Here is a 22786-nt window from a genome sequence, read left to right as displayed (position 1 = left end):
AGTCCGCCAACGGCGGGCGGGCCAACGTCCGCTGAGGCCACGCCCTGGCTCGTGTCCCCTCCCAAGTAGGCGGGGAAATAAATGGGCGGGGCTTTGGCGCAGCCAATCATCTGTGGAGGAAGGAAAAGGCGGGAAAAAGAGGAACCAAAAGAAGGCTGAGGTAGCGTCAGGGACCAAGCAGGGAGGGTGGGCGGAAGGAAGAGTAGGCCTCCAGGTGACGCGGACCGGGCCTCCACAGTAGGGGTGACTCTTTGTCAGGCAGCATAATCCCCAAGCCTCACCGCCCTCGAGCCCCACCACCCCCATTCCACGTCCTTAAAGGGAAGACTCCATTCCTCTGAAGGTAACTTAGTGCCAGGGGCACGGCCTCCTCATTCTGAGGCGACAGCTCAGCTCGGAGCCCATGTTTCCCACACATCTGAGGTCCAGACCTGCCACTTGAGGAAATGTACTTTGATGAAGATGGAGCTGAATTTCTAAGCGGGGGCCCTGATTCTTAAGGAAATCACCCCAAATCACAAGGACAGCCTAAAATCTACCTGGAGATGCCTGGTGTCTCCATTGTGGGTGCTGTCACCCCAAAACCTGAAAGGGATCCCCTGATTCAGACCTCCTAGTGTTTCTAATCTCCTTTCCAGCACCCCTGGTCCCTCGAAAATTCCTCTAACACTGTCCTTAAAATGGGACCTCTGGCTCTTGGGTCAAGGAAATCACCCCAACATCCTACCCCTTCTCCCTGGCCTGGAATCCCCTCGCCCTGCACCTCCACCTCTCAGGCTCTGGCCCCCTCACCCCACAGCCTGCATTCCTGACTCCTGGGACCCCCCAGCAGCCCCCTCACCCTGCACCCTTACTTCTAGAATTCTCAGAAGACCCTCACCCTGCACCCCAAGCATCATGGGACCATCAGCCATCCTTTTACTCTGTGCCCCATCTCTAGGACCCCCAGCAGCCCCTTCACCCCATGCACCGGCTCCTAAGGACCCTGGCAGACCCCTCCCCCTGACATAACCCAATTCCTGGGACCCCCCCAGAACCCCCATCCCATGTCCCCTACTCCTAGGACCCCTGGCAGCCCCTTTACCCCATCCCTTGGACTCTAACCATCATCCCTTTCCCTCTTATCTTGCAGCAGCCGAGCCCCCAGATTGGGCCTGGAGCCTCCGGACGGCGGTGCCCAGCAGGCAGCACCCAGCATCCCTGCCCCGGCCTCCGGGGATCGGGGAAGCAGAGCAGCTGCCATGCACATCCCAGAAAGCCTCCAGGACCTGGCCGACAGTGAAGCTGTGCAGTTTCTCAAGAGGCTAAAGACGATCACTCGGATCTTCGCAGGGGTGAGGCCCTCCTGTGGCCCGGCTGCCCCGTGGGTGACCGGAAACAGGAGTTCTCACCTCTCAGACCCAGTGCAGAGGGAGTGGGGGTATAAAAGGGGTCCGATGGGGAGAACAAGGCAAAAGGGAGCTTGTAACTGAAGGCAATTTTTACTGAACATCTAATCATAAGCCCTGCGCTATTCTAAGCACTTATCAACTCTCTTGGGAAGAAATGACCCTTCAGAGTGGGTGCTGTGAGCCCCAGTTTTGAGATAAGAAAACTGAGGATCAGAGAAAGTTAAATAATTTTTTAAAAGGCTATGCTGGCCAGTGGGGTAGCCACAGGCCACATAGTGGCTATACTAATTTAAACCAATTAAAATAAAACATTCTGTGCCTCAGTCACAGTGGCCACATTTCAGGTACCCAACAACCACTGTGGCTGGTGGCTCTCACACTGGACGGTAAGGATCTACAACATTTCCATCAAGGTGGAAAGTTCCATTGGACAGCATTGACTAAGGTCACAGAGTAAGAGGCGAAGCAGGGATTCAAACTGGGGTCTGTGAGATGCCAGAGCCCATTCATTTTCCACCTCTCAGACAATGGACCCAGAGAGGAGCAGGGGCTGGGAGCTCTGGGAATAAAGAGATACACAGAGGTAGGAAGAAAATATGTAACACAGACCTAAGATATCAGGGCCTGGGTGGGCACTGGGTGGGCACTGTGTCGGCCACTGTGCCAAGCGAGGCCTACACCTGCATTCATTTCATCATTACCACATTCCCAAAGAGTCAAGATGCCTGGGGTCAAATCCTCATTCAACCCCAGACTTTGCTGTGTGACCAAGCCAATGACTGCCCCTCTCTGGACCTCAGTACATGAGGGGTTAGAGTGGTGACTCTGGGCTTTATGCTGTGCTGGCTCCCTTGCCCTCCCTTGACAGAGTTGGGAACTGAGGCCCAGGGAGAAGATGAGATGTGATCAGAGTCTGGGGCATAGGAGGGGTACCCTGGACTGAACCTAGGGTCCTAATCCAGGATGGATCAGGCCCAGCTGAGCATCTTAGTCTAGCCCCATGCTGTCCATGTAGAGCAACATTCTCCACTTCTTGCCTGGGTCACTCCTGGTGTTATTATCAGCAGCACCACTTTTCATTCTCAAAAGTGCCCCGTTTTTTTTGTTTTAGATTTTTTGGTGGTGGGTAATTAGGCTTATTTATATAATTTTTTTTAATGGAGGTACTAGGGATTGAACCCAGGACCTCAAGCATGCTAAGCACGTGCTCTACCACTGAGCTATCCACCCTCCACAAGAGCCCTGTCTTATTTGATAACTTCCCAGGTCACCCAAGGTCTGTGTGACCTTGAGCAAGTGACTTGATTTCTCTGAACCTCTCTACCCTCCTGTGTCTAGTCCTTCCTGCTCACCAAGAAAGACTGTTGTGAACATCATACAAATTAATGCCCCTAAACTGATGAGCGTGGGCCTGACCAGTCGTAATCTTTTCTCAAATAGCAATTATTATTGGGACAAACCATGACCTGGAATGGAGGAGAGAGAGGGGTGTGGGGGGCAAAGGGTGGTGGGGACTTGCGTCCACTGTCGTCTCATCCAGGGGAAGAGGGGACTTAGGAATTCCACATCCCAATTCCAAGTCCCTCCCTGGGGCCGGCTCTTCCGCTCCTTACCACGACGCTGTGATGTGGGTGTTATCACACTCGTTGGACCTAAAGGGGAAACTGAGGCTCACAGAGGTTGAGGGACTTGTCCAAGGACATCAGCCAGCCAGCGAGCCAGTCAAAAGATACTTCTGATGCTTCAGAAAGAAGGGCGGGTGGCCAGGGAGGAGGAGGCCCAGCTGGTGTGGACTGGAGTCAGGAAGGGTTGGGGGAGGGCCGCCAACCGGGCCAGACGTTCCAGTCACGGACTTTGCCTGCTGCCTCCATTCTCCCGCCCGCCAGCCCTCTCCTCCAGCCCCCCTGGCCCGGCTCCTCGGTAGGGAGTCTCTGGGCAGCTGGTGCTCTTGTCCTTCTCACGGCCGCCTGCCAGCTGGTGCCTTAACTGATGAATCTTTGCTCCCTCCCTGGGGACAGGATGGGAAGGGTGTGGAAGGAGGTTGGACTCAGGCTTCAGAGGGCGAGAGGTCCCCTCAGCCCAGATGAGTTCCCGCTCCTTGCATCTCCAGGGTGCCCTGGGCTGGCGCTGCCACCCAAGGTTCTCGGGGTCAGTGGACAGCCGGCCCATGGGCCTGGAAGGCAGGAGGGCTGGATTCCAATCCCCGCTCCCTGCCTCCACCGCTGACTGACCTTTAGAGGACACCTCCCCTCTCTGGGCCAGATGTGAGGATGAATCTCAAGGCCAGGCACCCCCCCTTCCCCACAGAGGCAGACTGGGAAACTGAGTCTCCAGGAGGGGAGCGATCTATCTGCCCAAGGCCACACAGCTGGTGGAGTCAGAAGCGTCTGGCTCTTTCCACGGCACCATAATGTCTTCGATTTATCACCTGTGAAACAACAATGAATTAGTAACCTGTCTCACACCGGGTTGGCCTGAGGCTTCAGGGAGGCAGCGCCCGTCACGAATACAGGCTCAGAAATGATCAATGGGCCTTCCCGTCCTTGACCTGGCTCTGCCTCTGACCAGCAGGGCAAGATGCTCCCCTTCCACAGACTCAGCTCCTCAGCCCCTAATAGGGGATGGATGTAAACACCCTCACTTAATATTATGGTGCCGGACAAAAAGGGGGACTAGTGATTATTATTATTAATTTGGTGTGGGTTTGTTTTTTGTTTTTTGGTTTTTTTGGTGGGGAAGGTAATTAGGTTTATTTTATTTATATGTTTGTTTTATTTTAATGGCGGTACTGGGGATTGAACCCAGGACCTCATGCATGCTAAGCACACGCTCTACCACCAAGCTACACCCTCCCCCTTCCCCTGTCTTTTCTCGGTTATTTTTGTTCAGAGAAAGCAATTAAGGCAAAGGAGAGTTGAAGATGAACAGAGGCCGAGTTTAGGGGTCAGTCCTTTGCCTCCCACGTTCCCCCTTCCGAAGGGCAGGGCCAGAGCAAAACAGGAGAGCCAAAGTCATTCACTCTTTCAACGCGTGTGCTGAGGTCCATTCTGGTGCTGGGGGCCAGGCATGGAGAGAAGGGTCCCAGCTGGACCCTGTCCAGGAGGAGTTCAACTTCTGATGAATTCCCTTTCCCTTGCCTACTCCCTCCCTCCGGTCCCCAACGCCACCGCATCCAATCAATTACCAAGTCCAATTTTACGTCCTAAATGTCACCAGATTCCCCAGAGCTCCAGCCTCAGCGTTTCTTTCCGGACCCTCCCACCAATCTCCTCTCTGAGCTGTCATGGCCCTCCCATCCATCGTAGCTCAGGAGATTGTCTCTAACTCCCGGGTCTGAACCAGGTCATCCTGTGCTCAGAACCCTTCCACTCATAAAGTAAAGCCCCAATTAGGACTTTAACTTTCCATGGCTCCCAAGTCCAGGCTCCTTGGTCTGGTGTCCAAAGCCTCCGAGGGTCTGGCTCCCACCCAAGTTTCCAGCCTCACCTCCCACCAGCTCCCTCAGATGGGATTTCTCTCCAGCCCCTGAAGGAGCTTCACTCTGAGGCAACTAGTTTTTTGTACACATGGTTCGCGCTGCCTGGAATGCCCTTACTCCCATATGCCTGGAAAACCTCTCATTCTTTAAGGTCCAGTTCAGAGCTCACCTTAACTTCCTCCTAAATTCTTCCCCCTGACTTTGGTGCCTGCTCAAACCAGGACTCTCCCCGACTGCAGGCCCCAATCTCCTCCCCAGCCTGCAGTCTTACCCACTCTGGTCCATCTCTACATGGCCCCAGAGGGGTCTTCAAACACCCAGAGCTGCCCCTGCCCTGCTCACAGCCCTTCCGTGGCTCCCTACTGACCCCTAGACAGCATCCAGTCTTGTAGCCTTCTTCATCCTGCCATGTTCCTTACAGGCACTGCCTCATCCAGGAAGACTTCCTGGACCAGTTCCCATCCCTCACAATGTACACACAGGGGTTCCTTCCACATCCGGGGTGGCCTTTGCCACACTTCATTGTGACTGTCTGAAACCAATAATTGGGCCTCAGATTGTCTCTGAATCACAGTGATAGGGACCACTGCCCTCAAGGCGTCGGGTCCAGCCAGAGGCCGTATATACAGCCAGGGCTTAAGGCGGACTCAAGAGCCAGGCAGCTTGGGTTCAGATCCAGGCCCTGCCCCTTACTTGCTGACTAACTTTGGGCAGTTGCTCATACTCTCTGTGCCTCAGTTCCACTACCTAAAAAAACAGGGCTGTTCATAGTGCCCACCTCCTAGGGTGGTGTAAGGATGACATGGGCTAGGGCACGTGGGGCAAGTACATCAGTAGTTTAATAAATAAACCGGGTAAAAGACAAGGGTAGGCGGGGACAGCGTGCTCTGGTGTGCTGTGCGCAGCGTGGCGGATTCGGGGGTCGGTACCGTCTCAGTGAGGCTGTATTTGCTTTAAAAAAAAAAATCTTGAAACAAGATTAATATTTGTTAGGGACTGAATGTTTGTCACAGTCCTCTCTGCACTTTTCTGTGCCTTTTTAAAAATTTTATTGTGGTATAATTTCTGTACAGTAGACTACACATATTTCAGATGTATAATTGGACGAATTTTGATAGACGTCTACACCTATGAAACCACCACCACAATCGAGATATCTAACACTCCCATCACTCCCCAAGAGGTGCAAATTTCAAACTCTCAGTTTATCCCTTCCCAGCTTCTTTTCTGTGTCTTTGGAATATTGCACACACACACACAAATTTTTTTAATTGAAGTATAGTTGATTTACAATGTTGTGTTAGTTTCTGGTGTACAGCATAGTGATCCAAAAAAAGGTATTTTTAATGGAGAGAAATGAGCTAAGCCTGAGGGAGGAGGAGGAAGTTGTAGGCAGAGGGAAGAGCTTGGAGGCAGAGAGAATCAATAGGAGAGCAAATCCATATTGCCCTGTCTTCCTAGGTCCTGGGCACTGTGCTAAGCACTTCATGTTGGTACTTCGGTTTGGTAGCGTGTCCCCGTGTGGGATGGCAGAAGGGGAGAGTGACTGGGGAGAGATGAGGGGCTGGGACTCTGTCCTGATGGGTCCTGGGAGCCATGGGATGGGGAGCTGTTGAGCCAGGAGGGGCGGGGTGCGGAAAGACACCTCTGGGGCCATGTAGGGGACACAGGCTGAAAGGGCAAGACTTGGAGGCAGCGAGGCCAGGGAGGAGGCTGGGGCAAGCGCCCAGGGGAGAGGACGAGGCCTGAGTGGAGGGGTGACAGAAGGGATGGAGCTTGGAGGCTCTGAGGATGTGACAGGGAGGGAGGGGCCAAAACCACCCAGTGGGTGTACAGCCTGGCTGGCCCAGTGATGGGGAGCCTGGGGGGAGGAGTGGGTTCCGGGAGATGCTGAGCTCTGCTCCCGCCCCTGGGAACCCCGCTCCCACACCCACAGGTCTTCTCTCTCATCGTCTTCTCCTCCCTACTGACCGACGGCTACCAGAACAAAACCGAGTCTTCGCAGCTCCACTGCGTCCTCAACAGCAACAACACAGCCTGCAGCTTCGCTGTGGGGGCCGGCCTCCTGGCCTTCCTCAGCTGCCTGGCCTTCCTCGCCCTGGACGCCCATGAGAGCTGCATCGCCAACACCCGCTTCAAGACGGCCTTCCAGCTCCTGGACTTCATCCTGGCTAGTGAGCCTCACCCCGCTCCCGGGCAGGGCCCACCCACAGCTGCCCGACTCCAGCTCCCAGCACCCCTCCCCCCGGCTCCCCAGGGCCCCATGACACTGCCCTCGACCACCCAGCTGGCCTCTGACTGTCCTCCACACTGTGTCCTCCCTGGGGAATTACTGCCTACCCCTTACACTCAGTGTCACGGTCACCTCTTCTGACCCCCAGGCTAATTCTAGAAGCCGCTCTTCTGCATAGCTTTTTCCTCCCAGTCACCTCCCTTCTTCACAAAATTTCTTGAAAATCCACCAGTGGCTGGAGGAAGGGTACAGACCCGAGTTTGAAATCTCGCCTCAGGCGCCTCCTTGCTCAGTGAGCTGGAATGGGTCTCCTCCTCACAGAAGCTGGGATGAAAACCCCCACTTCCAGGGCTTTTCTGAGGATGAAAGGAGAGAAGGGACTGTAGTAATGTTGACATTTACCAGGCACATCCCACAGGGCAGGCAGAGTCGAGGGCTCCATGTGCCCCATCTCATTTCTTTCTGAGAACCACCCGAGGAGGTAAGTCCTATTCAGATCCCCATTTTACAGAGGAGCAAACTGAGGCTTGAGGAGGGTAGGGAATTGGGCACACAGCTGCGAAGCCCAGATCCAGGCTTCCGAGCCCAGCCTGGCCTCCTAACCAAGGCCAAGCACCTTAGCTAGAGCCCAGCACATAGTAAGTGCCAAATTAATGCACATCCCTTTCCCTCAGGCCCCAGGCTCCTTTCTCTCCTCTTCCACACCTGCCCAGTTCCTGCGTCTCCAGGCTGGGAGGGCCCCTAAAGATCACTGAGTCCAGTGCTGTCCAAGAGAACTTTCTGTGACAGTGGGAATGTCCCCAGTGAGGGAGCCACCAGCCGCGTGGGGCTACTGAGCACCTGCAGAGTGGCCAGTGCCACCAAGGAGCTGAGTTTTTTTAAATTCTATTTTAATTGATTGAAAATGTTAATTGATTGAAATGTGAAAAGCCTCAAGTGGCTGGTGACCTCTGTCATGGACAGCGCTGCTCCACGCCAGGGTGCTTTAGAGAGGGCTGGTGGGGAGAGGCCTCAGTGAGACCCCAGGCCCCACCCACCACCCCCAAGTCCCCCTTTCCACACTTCAACCACACCCCCTGAGCGTGCTCTCTCTCCACCCCTCCCCACCGCCTCTCTTCTCTCCTGCAACCCCCCTAGTCCTCTGGGCAGGCATCTGGTTTGTGGGATTCTGCTTCCTGGCCAACCAGTGGCAGCATTCGCAGCCCAGACAATTCCTCTTGGGGAGCAGCAGCGCCAAGGCCGCCATCACCTTCACTTTCTTCTCCGTTCTCGTCTGGGTGAGGATGAGCCCTGCTCCCCAGGCACCCTCTGCAGGGCAAGGGGGTAAGAGGGCTGGAATGTTCCCGCTCTCACCCAGCTCCCTAGGCCTCCGCCAGCCCCTTCTGTGACTTTGGGCAAACCAGGAAGAAGGCGCCCCTTCCTCTGAGCAGACACAGCCCAGCTTTAGGTGACATGCTGGTGCCCTCATCCAGTGAGCTGTGGACACAGCCGTCCTCCCCACCAGGCCAGCCTCCAGCCCCAGTCCCTCTCCTCCCTCGCCCTGCCTGAGCCAGCCTTCAGCTCACCCTCCTCTGCCCACAGGTTTTCCAGGCCTACCTGGCCCTCCAGGACCTCCAGAATGACGCTCTAGTCCCCTACAAGCGCTCCCTGGATGAGGGAAGCGTGGTGCTGACCTCCCTCTCCCCACCGTCGGCTGCCAGCCCGGTCAGCACGCCCCCCACGGGCCCCCACGGCCTGAGCTATGCCAACTCTGCCCTGCCCCCCTATCTGACCACTCCGAAGGCCCCCCGCCTCGCTATGATGCCCGACAACTAGACAGCCTCACCCACATCAGTAAAGAGATAATCCTCCCTCCAGAAGGGTTTCTGAAAACAGCCCTCTGTCCTCCTGTCTGTTCCTCTCTGGTCCCTCTAGTGGCCGGGGATAGGGGGAAATCCAATAGGGTCTTCTCAGGGGTGTCTGCAGCGTGTCCCATTTCCCTACTGCCCCCCGGATTCTCCACCCGGGCAGCCCCTTGACAGTGGCAGATGAGAGCCAGTGGCAGGAAGGAAACACTTTTGGGCCTATTACACCGTGAGCCCTTTTCTCCTTGCACTGGCCACGGGAGGGAGGCACGAGGTGGCCCCCTTTACAGCTGAGGATGCTCAAGTTCAGAGAGAAGATGCTACTGCCCGCAGAGAGGGCTGACACTGGGACCCGCCCTGTCGCTGAGCCAGGGCCCCACGCCCTTAAACTCACCCCAGGGACAAGGGACCCAACTCAAAACCATGCTGTGTGAGGAGTCGTTTAAGGAACAGGGAACGGCAAGTCCGTGACCGAGATGAGGGGAGATCCTTGTCTTCAAATATCTGAAAGACAGTCTTGGGGAAAAGGAAGGAATTGTATTCCAGAACCCCAAAACTAAAGGGGCCACCAGCATCCAGCACCACAGGCCCGGGGTGTCTAGAGCAGCGCTGTCCAATAGAAATCGAGCGTGAGCCGCAGGGGGCTGACTTTAACTTATCCACCTCCCCCATGAACAAAAGTAGAACAAAACAAGTCAAATGAATGTTTATTTCATTTTACCCAATATACCCCAAATAGTATCATTTCATCATGTCATCAGTATAAAAACCACGAGCCAGGTATCCTACATTCTCGCACACTCAGTTTTTTAAATCCTTCCCCATCTTTTACAAGGTGACGCCTCAGTTTGGGCTCGCCACATTTCAAGCGCTGATGGTCACGTAGCTAAAGGCTACCATATTGGACACTGCAGCTCTAGAACCTTCTGCTTTTTCTAGAACAACCGGAAATCTGTTTCTTTTGATGTGGATTGGTTGACAGTGAATACCAAAAAAAAAAAAAAGCTGAATGTTACATGGGCCGAACAAAACACACCCGCCCAAGGGCCATGGGGGAACCTGAGAAGCAATCATTCACAAACTGGACAAAGGGGTATGTGCCATGGAGAGTCAAATATGGGCTCCGTGGTCCCTTTTTTGGTTTCCTGTGTGGCAGACCCCATGCTCAGTGCTGAGGGTGCAGAAATAAACAGGATGTGGTCCCCATGCGCATCTGGAGAGAACAGCCACGGTGCAGTGGAGTGGGCAGTGTTCCGGGCTGGGAAACGGGAGGACTCGGAGCTCTGGTCCTCACTCTGTCACCAGCTGGATCACCTGGGACAGGTCACTTAATTTCTCTGGGCCTGAGTTGGGCTGGCAGTCAAACCAGAGACTTGGACCAGATTTAGATTGATAGTTTGCAGGTTGCGTTCAGAGAGGTGCCCTTCCAACCCTAAATCAACCCAAGCAGCCTAGTTCCAGCATTTTCCATATCAGGCTTCTGGGCAAATTCCTCTAAACAGAAAGAGAAAAGAAAGGAGAGAAAGGGAGGAAGGAAGGAGGGAAGAAGGGAAAGAAGGAAGGACAGTTGAAAAACCCCATAGCAGTGGCTGAACACATGGGCTCTGGCAGCAGGAAAACCGGGCAGGTGCGAACCCCAACTCTGCCACTCGCCCCACTAAGCCTCTCTCCTCCTCCGCAGTGAGGGCGCTGTGAGGGTCCCATGAGCTCCCCTCCTGCAACATACATTGCCTTGTGTTTCCAAAATGCTCTCAAAATGCCAGCTACCCGCCTCCTGAAGCTCCCAGAGCCGTCCTACAGGACAGCTGGAGGCGGTTAAGGAAGGTCTAGGCAGACATCTAGGGGATCTGTCTAGATCAGGGGGCAAAACTCCAAAAGCTTACAAGGGCCAGGCAAGTAACACGAGTGAAGGAAACAGGCCAGGTGTGAAGCCAAACTGGAGGGAAACGGAAAAGGTCTGACTTTCCTTTGACCTCCACAAAACAGAAACAAAACCCGACAGCGTCAGCCCATAATCGATGGTAACAACACTTCAGCCAAGTCCTGGGGACTTTGGGGAACTGTGGTGGGGAGGGGTGCAAAGCTCGCATCCCAGCTATTCACTCCAGCCATCTGCTGCCACCCAGAAACGAGGACCCGGCATTGTCAGATTGATGGATTTTTTTTTTTTTTTTCAAAAGAAGCCAGAAACCCTGGTTTGAATGTGAAAATCTGGTTTTTAAAGGCTGGCAACCAATTCCTTTTTTTTAAAGAAAACTTAAAGGAGCTCAACAAAATGCAAAATGATGGGGGACGGCGGATGCCCCCGGATGACTTTCAAATCACAGGTTCTAGAAGGTCCTCCACAACCCTGAGATTACAGAGAATTGTCAGGGCAGTTTTGTGCTAAGATAAGAAGAATCTCTGGATTTTTTTAAATTTCTCCAAAACCTCTTCCCCAGTGGAGTCCTGAGGAGTCGGGGTGCAGCTCAGAGTCTTGGGGAGCCCCCGTTTCTTATCTTCCTGCTCCTCCCAGGCCCGGGTCTCCTGTAGATGATGCGTGGGATAGAGCAGAGGCAGAGAGAGGGGCTGGGGTGGCGGGTGGGGGGACCCCACAAACACCAGAGAGAGAGCAAGGAGTAGCAAAAGAGAGGCATCATTTTCCTCTGTTTATTTCAAGAGAACAAAGAATCAACCATCAATTCTGTACAAAAACGTGGCGGCAGAGCTGTGGTGACCCTCGGGCCAGCCCCCTGCCCACGTCCACCTAAATTGCCAAAAAAAAAACCAAAAAAAAAAACAAAAACCGAGGACAAGACCCCAAAACCCAAACTCTGGGAAAAAATTATTATGAAAAATCAGGGGAGACCTCCCCTCCCCACCTCCCCCTCCCCAATGCAGAAGTTTGGGGGACACAGAGTGTTGTGCCACGGTGGGAGGTCCGGCAGGTAGGTGTCTGCCAATTTAGTGTTTGGCAACCAGTGGAGCTGGCGGGGTAGGATCTGGAAGGGAGCCAGGGAACTCGCGGGAGGGAAAAGATCTCCAGCCTTGTCCGGCCCCACGGGACACTCGAAAACAGTTTATAAAAATCGGGGCCAGAGAGTAGAAGAGAAAGGAGTCATCAGAATCAAAAACTACATAGTGGAAAGATTTGTGGTTTTTTTTCTTCTTTTCTAAAAGGCAAAAAACTACAAACAGCCCAGGTCCTGAGTTCCCCAAGACTTGGGTCCTCCACCGCCCCCTGAAACTCGGCAGGAGGGGGCTGGGGAGCGGGGAGAGGTTGGTTCTTTAAAAAATCACCCCTGGCTGGGAAGGCGCTTCGTTTTCCGTGGCCTTCCTCTGCCTCTCGCCGCCGCTGCCACCGAGGAGAGGGATGGCGAGGACCAGGGCTAGGCTGGCAAACTCAGCTTCTTCCCCTTCAGGACTGTCAGGAGAGAGAGGGGGGCGGGCATCACCATGGGGCCCCTGCAGAGGGGCCGACCTCCCACACCCACAGCAGGGGCTTGGATGCTGGGCTGGGCAGAGATGCAAGAGGGTCAGCCCGAGGGCTCCACCTGTCAACTGGGGGCATCAGCCTGAACTCTGAGGGGTGGGGCGAGGGACCCTGCTCCAGCCTAGGGGCTGAGCCACAGAACCCCAGAGGAGGCCCCATTTCTTCTAAGGCTGGCTGCCCCTCTTCCATCCTGGAAGGACTCTGAGGGCTGGAGGCCTTGGATCTCGAAGGACGCTGGGGTCAGAGGGTCTAGCCAGGCTGGTCAGGTGAGACCACCCTCTCCTGCCCTCCCAGCCTTAATCCTGAGCAGCCGTGGCAGCCTCTAGGCCTCTATCCTCCTGTCCTCTCCTCCCTTCACACTGACTCCTGATTGCAAGTCTTTGCTTTAACCATCTCTTGTAGGAGGCCTCCCCCGACCACACCCTTCCAAGGAAAGTCACCCCCTCACCCTCCACAATTGTTCACTAACATCCCTGATTTCCTTCGGTCACTGCCCTTCTCACTATTTGCAATCGTCTCTTTTTACTTGTTCATTTCACCATCTCCCCCAACTAGAATACGAATGGAGGGGAGGGCCTCAGCCATCTTTTTCCCTACGGTTGTATCCCCAGAGCCCAGCCCTGGCCAGGGACACAGAAAGTGCTCAATAAATGTGTTGGTTGAATGAATGAATGAATGAATGAATGTTGGAGGCCTGACTCCCTGAGGATGAAGACAGAGATCAGTCAGCAGAGACAGTGTCCTCCCTTCTCTGAGCACCGCTGGGGCTGGGGAGATGGGAATTCTGGCTTTGTTACGGGTGTGATGGAAACACTATGGATCTGGAACCTCAGGGCAGGAAAAGGGTTTATGACAAATCCCAAGAAAGGAAAAGTCAGAAGCCACCCCTGCCCCTTCTTTGTCCTGTCTCTTCCTCCACCAAACGCCCAGAGCTGGGGACAGGGACGCCTGGTCTCTGTAAAGGGAGACAGCACTGTTCACAAGAAGGCAGCCCCTGCCACATGGGGGCCGAGAAGAGTGACTTCTTGGTCCTTAGGGAGGCAAGGGCTGGAGGTCTGAATTCCTCAGAGGGCCCAGGTCCCCAGAAACTGGGAGAGGAAGCCCTCCCTCGAGTGGTACAGGGCTGGTGAGTTGGAGCCTGGGGCCCCCAGGAGGGTGGGAACTGGAGAAGGAGTGGGCTCCCTTCCAGTTGGCGCCCCAGCTGGCTACCTTTGGTGATGTAGAGGTAGAAGAAATCGCAGTAGAGGACCGTCTGGACCAGGCCTGCCACGATGGCGATGAGGTCGAAGAAGCCCTCAAAGTGGTAGCGCCAGATCCAGTTGAAGAGATAGAGCGTGCGGTAGACGCCCAGCGCAAACAAGTAGTGGCTGGTGATGGTCTCCGCCTCGCCCGTCTTGCTCACCATGAACAGCTGTGGCAGGATGGCCACTGACTCCAGGTAGATGGAGAAGGTCCAGAGGATCTGCAGGGAGGTCAGAGAGTGGGATGAGGCAGGAGGGGAATGAGGGCAGAAGGGAAGGGGAGGACGGCGGGCATCGTGGTTACAGGTGCAGTGATGTTGATGAGAGAACAGGTTCAGCGATGCCCACTGGGCACTCACTGCCTGCAGAACTGCTCTACCCGTCTCATGCGTGTTCTCTCATTTAATCCTCACAATGACCCCTTATTATTAGCATCCTCTTCTACAGAGGAGGAAACTGAGGCCCCGAGAGGGTAAGAGACTTGCCCAGGGCTACGTGGCTAGTTAGCAGCTGAGCTGGGATTTGAACTAAGGCTTCAGAGCCCGCGTTCATGAGCCCTCTGCAATTACGCCTCTCCCAACAGTGGACCTTGACTCTGAGACTTCCCTCTATGAGACCTTGGGCAGGAGACCCAGATTCTTGGAGCCTCTGTTTCCTTATCTCTAAAATGGGGATGATTTTTTTCTGCCCTGGTAGGGGCGACATTCAAATTCGTGAGCAGGACAGGGCATCAGAGGAAGGAGAAGCGGCAGCAACTGCAGACATCTGTCTGTCCTTTTTCAGTCCTCAGCTCCCTGAAAGTCCCACCTGGGACGGCTTGTGGTCTACAGACCCACCGAAACCTCCCCTCAGAGAATGAGGCCAGCTGGCAGGTGTACTTCCTCCTGGGGCGTTTAGGTTTGTGGGAGGGGCGTGGGGAACATCAGGACGTATTCATAAGAACTCACGTGTATACAGCATTCACTACATCCAAGGCACCGCTCTAACGGGTATTAACTGGCTTCTGCCTTCACCCTACAAGGACGTCCTACTGTTACCCCCCCTCATACAGATGAGGAGACTGAGGCCCACAGGATCAGGAACTCATCCAAGGCCACACAGCCAAGATGTAGGTAGAAACAGATTCCTCCCTGGGAAGCTGGCCTTCCGAGTTGGCTCCCATAATCCTTCAGAATCCACCAATGAGGCTCTTAGGTCAGGTTAGTTGAGGCTCTCTGGAAATATACCCACTAAATTGATGAGTACCCACTTGATTGTTAGCTTTAGACTAGAATCATGACATAAGAGGAAATAGAAGGTCTATGGCATTTTCCTTTATTTATTCGTGACATCTGAATTTTTAAATTTCGTTTCCTTCTATAATGAAAAAAATACCTTTTTAGCATGTAGCAATTAATAGCATAGGGTTGAAAGCAGGTGGACTTGGGTTCAAATCCTGTGAGGTCTCCCCTCTGAGCCTCACCTTAGTCCTCCAAGAAACAGGGAGGAGGAGGTCTGCTTCCCCAGGTGGCCAAGGGGTCCCACAGGATGATGACGGATTTGGAATGGCCAGCATGGAGCCGGACACAGAGTTGGTGCCAATACTTTGCACAAGTGACCTCCCCCCTCTGAAGGAGGGAATCACAAAAGCTGGAGTCAAGAGGCCTAGGTTTTAGCCTGGCCTCCTCCACCTGGAGTAAGCCCGACTGCCTTCCCACCAGCCTCAGTTTCCCCCATCTGCAAAATGGGCCCGCCTCAGATGCGTGCTCTGCCCAAGGTGGTGGTGATGATGACAAGTTTGCAAAGTCCAGGCCCTGAAGCCAGGCCTGAAGTTCCCACCACAGCATAGGGCAGCCTCCCTCTGATATTTCTGGGACCCATGGGCCAAAGTCATCCTCAGTCAGATCTGTCTGGCCTGTTGGGTGTTTTTAGACATCTATTTGGAATCTGTAGCCACAGCTGTCAAATGAGGTCTCCCAGGAAAACACCTGAACTGTGGCTTCTGTTGAAAACATCAGCATGTCTGGCCACTCAGGGCCAGCTTCTTAGAGGGCAGGAGTGGTCCTGGGGGAGGAAAGACCACTCTGAGTTTGACTCCTGCCAAGCCCCAGGGGTGAGGAAATTGCAGACTTAGCACAAGCTCTCTCAAAATTCCTCCCAGGAGTCTCTGTAGGGCACACCAAAAGGCCATGCAGTTAAAAACCACTACAGCCAATGTTTAGGGGTTAAAGTATCCACGTGGTCCTCAACGCTGCAGTCACTAACAAACGCTGACAGCACCTCCTACCTACCTCCAGATACTGTGCTTTACCAATATTAACCCCTCATTAGAACCTATGAAGTAGGCATTGATTATCCCCATTTTACAGATGAGGAAACTGAGGCACAAAGAAATTACATGACTCGCCCAAAGTCCCACAGCTGCTAAGCAGGCTTCGAATCCCGGCCCTCAGGTTCTGGAGTCTTGATATTTAATTTAGCCACTAGGCAATACTGTCTAATCTCAGTAAATCCTCACAATGACCTGATCTCAACTTTACACTTAGAGAAACTGAGGTACACAGAAATCAAGCCCCATGCCCAAAGTCATGCTAATAGAAAGTAGCAGATCTGGGATCAAAATCCAACTGGCCTGGTCCCCCAGAGCCCCTGTTTCAAATTCCTGACCTCTTCATTAGGCTGATGACCTTGGATGTGCCACTTTGACTCCTTAAGCCTCAGTTTCCTCGTCGGTACAATGGGGCTGCTCTGAAAGGCAATACATTAACGTACATGACATGCTCAGAGCAGCGTCCTGCATGTAGTGAGTGCTGCTGCTGGTACATGAACATCACCTGACTCCAGAGCCCATGTTTGGAACTTTCTGTCCTAAAATAAGGAAGTCTCAGCCAACTCTATAGAGGGAAGACTTTGAGTGGGTCCACTGTCAATAGCCATTCTCCCACAGCCTGTCCAACAACAACAGGGACCCTGCCAGGTAGCCTACCTCTAGAGGAGTAAAGTCATGGTTGACCAAGAACGCCAGGATGGCCGTGGGAACAACAAGGAACTCCACCCGGAACGTGTCGTGGTTCCCATCGTAAGTGGCTTTGAACTTGCTGTAAATCATCCAGACTGTGGTGAAAGAGCAGGCTATGTAGACCACCTACAACGGGGAGGATGGAGAGGGCGCTTCAGCTGGAATCTCGGGGCCCCAGTAGGCTTAATGCAGGAGTCCGGACCCTCAGACCCAGGACCCCCGGCCCCAGCCCCTCCTCCCTTGCACCTGCACCTGACTCCTGGCTCAGGAGGACCCAGCCGGTGTGCTAGAGCCTTTACCTTCATGCACGTGTTGTAGAGTGAGATGTAGTTGGTGAAGAGGTCCAGGTAGCGGGCAGTGAACACCACAGCAAACAGGACCTGGCTCTTTCCCGAAATCCCTGTGGTCCAGAGAGATGGGGTGGAGGGAGGCTGGAGGTGGGCTGCATGGGCAGTAAACCAAGGCCCGGGGCCTGGGAAGAGCCTGGGAACGGCTCTGGAGTGCAGCTGTCCCTCGAGGCCTCCTGGGCCGCCCGCCTGGGCCGGGCCCTTTCCCACGGTCTACAGCCAGGGGGCAGCCCGGCCCTGAAGCTACTCCAGCCCGAGGCTCTGTCCCAGGCTAGGCCTCACAGCCACCCCCGGCCCCCTCAGGGTCCTCCCACAGTCCGGACCCAAGGCGGGGCCTCGCGAGGACCCCACTTGACCTCAGCCCTCCAGAACAGGCTGCCGATCTCCCGCTCCCTTTCTGGCGGCCACAGTCCACGTCACCAACTCCCAGCCACCTCCCTGACTGCCACAGCTCTCTGTTCCCAGCCCCAGGAACCCCAAGGCCACCCAGATAGGGGCCAGAGGAGGCTGAATTGAGTTCCTGGACCCACCCCCACCAAACTGTATGCATCCCTGGTCGGGGAAATGAGCTGACCCCCTGGTGACCCCAGATCTGGAAAAGGGGATCCCCAGTAAGCAGCGGCTGGGAGGGACCCGTTCCCCTAGTGCCTCCAAACCCTTCCCCGAGTCCTAGGATGTCCCCTGCACTCTCCCCTCTTCTCCGGCCCCGGTGGGCGTCTCACCGGCACACGAGCGGGACTTCCAGATTTTAAGCAGAAGCAAGATGATGGCTAGGAGGTGGGAGAGGTCTCCCAGGAATCGGAAGAGATTCATGGTTGGGGGGAACTGGCAGGGCTGGGCGGGAGGGAGGGAGGCTGGCGTGGGGCTGCCTCCCGGGGCTGCTGTTCTGGCCGGGCGGCTGGGCTGGGAGGTGGGGCGGGAGAGGCGCCCTCGGGTGGGCTCCGCTCTGGGGAGGGGGCTCTGGGAGGGGGGCGCCGAGGCCGGAGCCGGTGGCCGAGCTGGAGATAGGAAGAGGGAGGAGGGCGGGAGGGGGAGGGGTCCTGTAGGGAGGCTCCGCCCCCGAGGGCGGAGTCCCGGCTCTCGGGCGCCCCCTACCACCCACTTCTCAGAGTTGGCGCCGAATATACCCGCCAAGGCTGCCTCCTAGGAACTTGTGGGGTCGCTGGGATCTGAAACTCCCGAATCCGGCACCTGTCCCTCCAAGCAGTCTGTGCCTCTGTAAAGGCTGCAACCCAGCCGCCCAGTCTCTGCCCTTGACAGAGACTCAGAAGGCCGGTCTCTGAGCTTTAAAAATCCTAAACAGGGACCCAGGGGCTGGTCTTTCAGGGGCCTCCAGCTCCAATCCACCCAAAAGGCAAGAAAGCCCCTCCCTCAGACCCAGGAGTCTGGGCCCCAGCACCTTCATCCTCCAGGACTTAGGAGTCCAGGCCCCACTCCCTCCTCCCTCAGACCCAAAAGTATGGCTCCCTTCCTTGGGACTTAGGGTCCCATCCAACGATCTTGCGTCTCAAGCATCCTAGATCCGTGAATCTAGATGCACAATCCATTCCTCTCTCTGGGACCCACGAATTCAGGCCCCCAGACTCTTCCTTTTCAGAAATGACACTTTCACTCCTGCTCTCCCAGACTCTGGAGTCAGTAGTCCACAGCCCTGGCTCCAGTCCCCAGTCCAGAACAACCTCCTCACAGGTGCATGCGCTCTCTCTCTCTCTCTCTCTCTCTCCTTCTCTCTCCCTCTCTCCCTCTCTCTCTCCCTCTCTCTCTCTCTGCCCTGCGCCACACTCCACCCCAGCACTTTATAGAAGTGCAGGGCCTAGCCTCTAGCAGGAAGGGCAGGAGCCAGGCAGCTGGCCTTGAGGGACCCTCCAGGGACCAGGCTGTGTCTAGGAGGGGGCACACACTGCTTTCCTCTTGGATGTTTGAGTACCCATTGGTGATGGACATCAGGGTCTCTCAATAAAATAAGGGGTACAGCGGTACAGAGGTATTGACCTCCTCCAAGTGCTGGATGGACTGGGTGTCTGAGGGTGACACCCATGAGTCTTGGACTTGTGGGCCTCTGAGTGTGGTTTGTGCCAGGGGGTCAGTTTGTCTGAATGCCTAACAGGGACTCAGGCCTGGAGGAGGGGGCCTGGATTACTGTGTACCAATGGAGAAGGGAGCAAGAGGCTAGGACTCCTAGGTCTGGGGGAGGAGGGGGCCAGGTACCCAAGTCTGAGGTCTGAGCAAGAAGGGGTCTGGGGGCTTGAACTCCTGGGTTCTGAAGGAGAAGCGAGCTGAGGACTTGAATTTCTGGGTCTAAGAGAGGAGGGGGCTCGGAGCCTGGACTCCTGGCTTCATGATGGAGATCTAGTTTGCAGACCTGGCTTTCCCAGGCAACAGAAGCCAAAAGATGGGTCCTGGCATGGTGGAGACTGAAGTCTGGGAATGGCCTCCTGCTTCAGGAGCCTCAAAGTGGGGAGTGGGCAGAGGGCAGCAGCCCGTGGGCCCTGGGGTCCAGGTCCAAAGTCAGTGTTTTAATGCTGGGTTCTGAGTCCCTGCCTGCCTCTCGCCCCATCCTCCCTTTTTTATTTGCAGCCCCTTACTCTCTTGCTCCGAGAGGAAGGCAGCGGCTGGGAGCCGGGGGTAGGGGGCGGCCCCCTCCCCAGCCCTGGCAGGAGGAGGGGTCCCCAGGGAGGCCAAGAAGGGGGGCTGTGGGTCTCCCGGCAGGGGCGGACGGGGACTGAATGTTAATCGCATCCCGAGTGAGTGTGTGTGTGTGCGAGAACAGAGCGAGTGTGCGAGTCCCTCCCGCTCCGGCTCCTCCAAGCCGTGGCCGCCGCCACCACCCTCCGCCCGCAGCCTCCCTCAGCCACCGGTGCCCAGCTCGGGGGTGTCGGCCTGGGTGGGTCTGCCCGGCCCCCAGGGGTCTCTCGAGCGTCTGCCATCTGCCCGGTGAGGATCTGTGTGTGCCTGGGTGTCTAGGGCTGGGCTGGTGGAGGGGGGGTGTGTCTGTAAGGGCTGCGGCGGCTGAGGGAGGGAGGGAGGGGTCTGTCTGTCTGTCTCGACTCTGAGCCGCCTGCCTAGATGTCTCGGGTCCCCCAGTTTCCTCCCCTTCAGCCCCCCAAACCCGGATGGATGCTGTATACCTGGGCTCTGTGCCTCCTGCCTGCGTCCGGCCGGGCGTCTGGCGTCCACGGCTGCCTGTGTCCTCCTGTCTGTACGGACAGCCCCTGACAGCAGTGGCAGCCCCCCCACCACCATTGGACCCCTTCTGTGTGTGTGTGTGTGTGTCCCTCCTCAAGCTCCGGGGGTGTTGAGGGGGAATCCCAGGGAAGTGAGGCGGTGCGTGTGTGCATGTGTGTATGTGTGTTTCTGCCTGTGTTTGAGAGTGGGGGCGCAGGGGGGTCTGGAGGTGGCGAAGGGAGGAAGGGGCAAGCAGTCTTGTTCCCCAGCCAGGCAGTCTCCCGCCGCTCACACGCACACACACACCAGCCACCGGCTTCAGAGGTGACCCAGACAGACAGACAGACACAAGCGCGGGGAGGTGGGGAGCTGAGGGCACAAAGGGGGGGGGGATTGCGAATGAGCCAGGGAGAGGCGGGACCGGACACATGGACGGGGGGGAGGAGCCGGGGCTGAAGCGGCAGAGGGGGGCACCCCGGGTGGGCGGAGGGGGGATCCCCACGGGGTCGGGGCGGCGAGAGGACACCCCGACAGCCTCCGCAATGTCCGGGGCCCAACTTCCAGCGCAACATGTGTAGCAGCGTCCTCGCCTAGCCAGGGTGGCAGCAACCTTGGGGGACAGACAGGGCAGGACAGACCGAAGAAGAGGAGGGAGAGCCGGAGCCAGGGACAGGCAGGAGGTCCCCGCCGCCACCGCCGCCGCCGCCGCCTCTGCCGCCGCCGCCCCAGGGCCTGGCACCCCCGGCGGCTCCCTGAGCCCTCCGCCGAATCTTCGGGTCGCTGGACTCCGGTTCCTTTCCTGGCCACCCTGTCATCCCCCCCCAGATCAGGGTCATGAAAAGGTAAGGCTGGGGTAGGGAATGCAGGGGTGGGGGTGGGAACGTGCACCCCCAGATCTAGGACAGAGAAAGTTGGCCAGGGGCCTCAGGGAAAAGGGGGGATTGAATGGTGAACAGGGGTCTTTACCCGCCCCCAGCTGACTTACCTCTTGGGGGTTCTCTGCCCCTCAGCCCTTTTTTTGAGGTCTCTATACCTCAGACCTCCTAACCCCCCATTTCTGACACTTTGATCCCTCTCCCCAGCCACATACACCTGACACCCCATCTCTCTCTATAACCCCATCTCTCCATCTCACCTTCCCTCTGCACCCCTCTGCCTGCATCAGTCTCCCCCCTCAGCTGGTCCTCCTCCCTCTCTCCTCTCCATCTCCCCTCCCTCCTCAACTGCAAGTCAGCTATTAATACCCTGGCCAAGGACCTTGAGAGCATCCAGGCCCTGGCACCCCTTGCCTTAAGCTACCATCCCTTCCTCAAGGTTCTGGAATCCCCTTCCAGTCTCTTCCAAGCATCAGGATTAGGGTGGGGAGAGAACGGGGTTGCGGGGGGTGGTCAACAGGACTCCGTCTGCAGCACGACGCGAGGAGGGGGGTGGGCTGTTGATCAAAGTGGCCTCTTCTGTGATGGACTAGGGGGAGTGATGGAGACAGGGACACCCCAGGAATCTCTGGCACCCTCCTCAGCTGGGGGACAGGCTGTACTGTGCACAGGACCTGAGTGGGGTGACTCGGGGAGGCTGGAAGCTGGCAGGGTGTCCAGGATGCTGGGACAGATGGGGCTTGAGACAAAAAGGGGTCCTTAAGAGAGGAGAGGGCTATGGGCTTGGATTCCTGGGTCCTGGCCATAGAGGAGGCTGGGCACCTGGATCCCTGAGTCTGGGGCAGGAGAAGCTGGGACTCCTGGGTCCTGGAAAAGGACGGAACTGAGCACCCGGACTGCTGGGTCCTCGAGAGGGAGGGGGCCGGAGAGCAGGACTCCGAATCTATGGGAGAAGTTGGAGGGTAGGGCTTCTGTGTCTGAGGGAGGAGGGGGCTGGGGGCTCAGTCTCCTGAGTCCCTGACAAGGCAGGGGATGGGGGTCTGGACTCTTTGGTCCCGTGGGCATGGAAGTGGGGAGAGTGAGACTCATAGGGAGGTGGAGATTGGAGGCCTGGATGATGTGATCCTGAAGGTGTAGATTTTGGGGGCTGGAACGCCAGTCCCCTAGGGGCTGGGGATGTCGCTTCTCTGTCCCTGGAGGGGTGGGAGACTGGCCTCCCAAATCCCTCATGGGAGAAAACTGGGTGTCCAGCTTCCTGAGAAGGGTGGGGCTGGAGCTGCTCTTCTGGGTTCCAGCAGGGAGCAGGACCTTGGGGTCCCCAAGGCCAGAGGCTGGGCAGGGGTTGGTCTGAGAGAGGCAGGGGAGGGGCTGAGGGGTGATCAGCCATAGGGATGGGAGAGGAGAATGAGTGTTATCCTGGGGAGGGGGGGCACCAGGCCACAGCTGTGGGTTATTTTGGGGCAGAGGGGGGCTATTCTGAGCACTGATTGAGCCAGCTGCTTGGGGAAGGGCAGAGGAGAGGAGGGGCGAGGGGGAGCCAGGATTTGGGCATGCTAGGAGCCCCCACCCCCACCCCTGGGGAGATAGTGGCCCAGGGTCCCTGGGAAGCCTAGGGGGTGTAGGGGGCAAGGCCACAAGGCAGGGGAGGGGGTGTGGGCCTTTCCCCTACCCTGGCTGTCTGTGGGGTGGATGGAGGCCTGTGCTACCATGGCAACCAGACAGGAGCCTGATTGACAGTCAAG

The 22786-nt window shown here is 56.3% G+C and overlaps 2 protein-coding genes across 5 annotated transcripts; one reads left to right on the top strand and one right to left on the bottom strand.

Moving 5' to 3' along the window:
• Positions 1–137: 137 nt before the first annotated feature.
• SYNGR4 (synaptogyrin 4) lies at positions 138–9183 on the top strand. 4 transcript variants are annotated; one of them, XM_032488169.1, is made up of 6 exons: positions 138–160; positions 1133–1334; positions 6806–7043; positions 7521–7583; positions 8240–8379; positions 8684–9183. In XM_032488169.1, the coding sequence occupies exons 2-6, from the start codon at positions 1242–1244 to the stop codon at positions 8915–8917; spliced, it is 768 nt and encodes a 255-aa protein (XP_032344060.1). In that variant the 5' UTR covers positions 138–160; positions 1133–1241; the 3' UTR covers positions 8918–9183. The 4 variants fall into 4 exon arrangements, with proteins under 4 accessions (XP_032344060.1, XP_032344059.1, XP_032344058.1 ...); XM_032488168.1 differs by having other exon boundaries at positions 147–160; positions 1136–1334; XM_032488167.1 differs by lacking the exon at positions 138–160 and adding an exon at positions 217–343.
• Positions 9184–11562: 2379 nt separating this feature from the next.
• KDELR1 (KDEL endoplasmic reticulum protein retention receptor 1) lies at positions 11563–18045 on the bottom strand. The gene is made up of 5 exons (XM_006180896.3): positions 17727–18045; positions 16957–17057; positions 16625–16783; positions 13628–13880; positions 11563–12349 (listed from the first exon to the last, which is right to left on the bottom strand). Exons 1-5 carry the CDS (start codon positions 17815–17817, stop codon positions 12315–12317), a joined length of 639 nt encoding a protein of 212 aa, XP_006180958.1. The 5' UTR covers positions 17818–18045; the 3' UTR covers positions 11563–12314.
• Positions 18046–22786: the final 4741 nt, after the last annotated feature.

Source organism: Camelus ferus, chromosome 9 (genome assembly GCF_009834535.1).
Source record: "Camelus ferus isolate YT-003-E chromosome 9, BCGSAC_Cfer_1.0, whole genome shotgun sequence".
Lineage (NCBI taxonomy): Eukaryota > Metazoa > Chordata > Mammalia > Artiodactyla > Camelidae > Camelus > Camelus ferus.
The sequence above is the reverse complement of the archived record's forward strand: the minus strand, read 5'-3'. Positions and strand labels throughout refer to the sequence as shown.

Coding starts and splice junctions, on each gene's coding strand:
- SYNGR4 (XM_032488169.1), top strand. CDS start 1,242: ATGCACATCCCAGAAAGCCTCCAGGACCTGGCCGACAGTGAAGCTGTG. Junction 1,335..6,805: donor TCACTCGGATCTTCGCAGGG/GTGAGGCCCTCC, acceptor CCACACCCACAG/GTCTTCTCTCTCATCGTCTT. Junction 7,584..8,239: donor TCTGAGAACCACCCGAGGAG/GTAAGTCCTATT, acceptor CAACCCCCCTAG/TCCTCTGGGCAGGCATCTGG.
- KDELR1 (XM_006180896.3), bottom strand. CDS start 17,817: ATGAATCTCTTCCGATTCCTGGGAGACCTCTCCCACCTCCTAGCCATC. Junction 17,058..17,726: donor GAAGTCCCGCTCGTGTGCCG/GTGAGACGCCCA, acceptor TCTGGACCACAG/GGATTTCGGGAAAGAGCCAG. Junction 12,350..13,627: donor CTACCTCTACATCACCAAAG/GTAGCCAGCTGG, acceptor CTCTCCTGACAG/TCCTGAAGGGGAAGAAGCTG.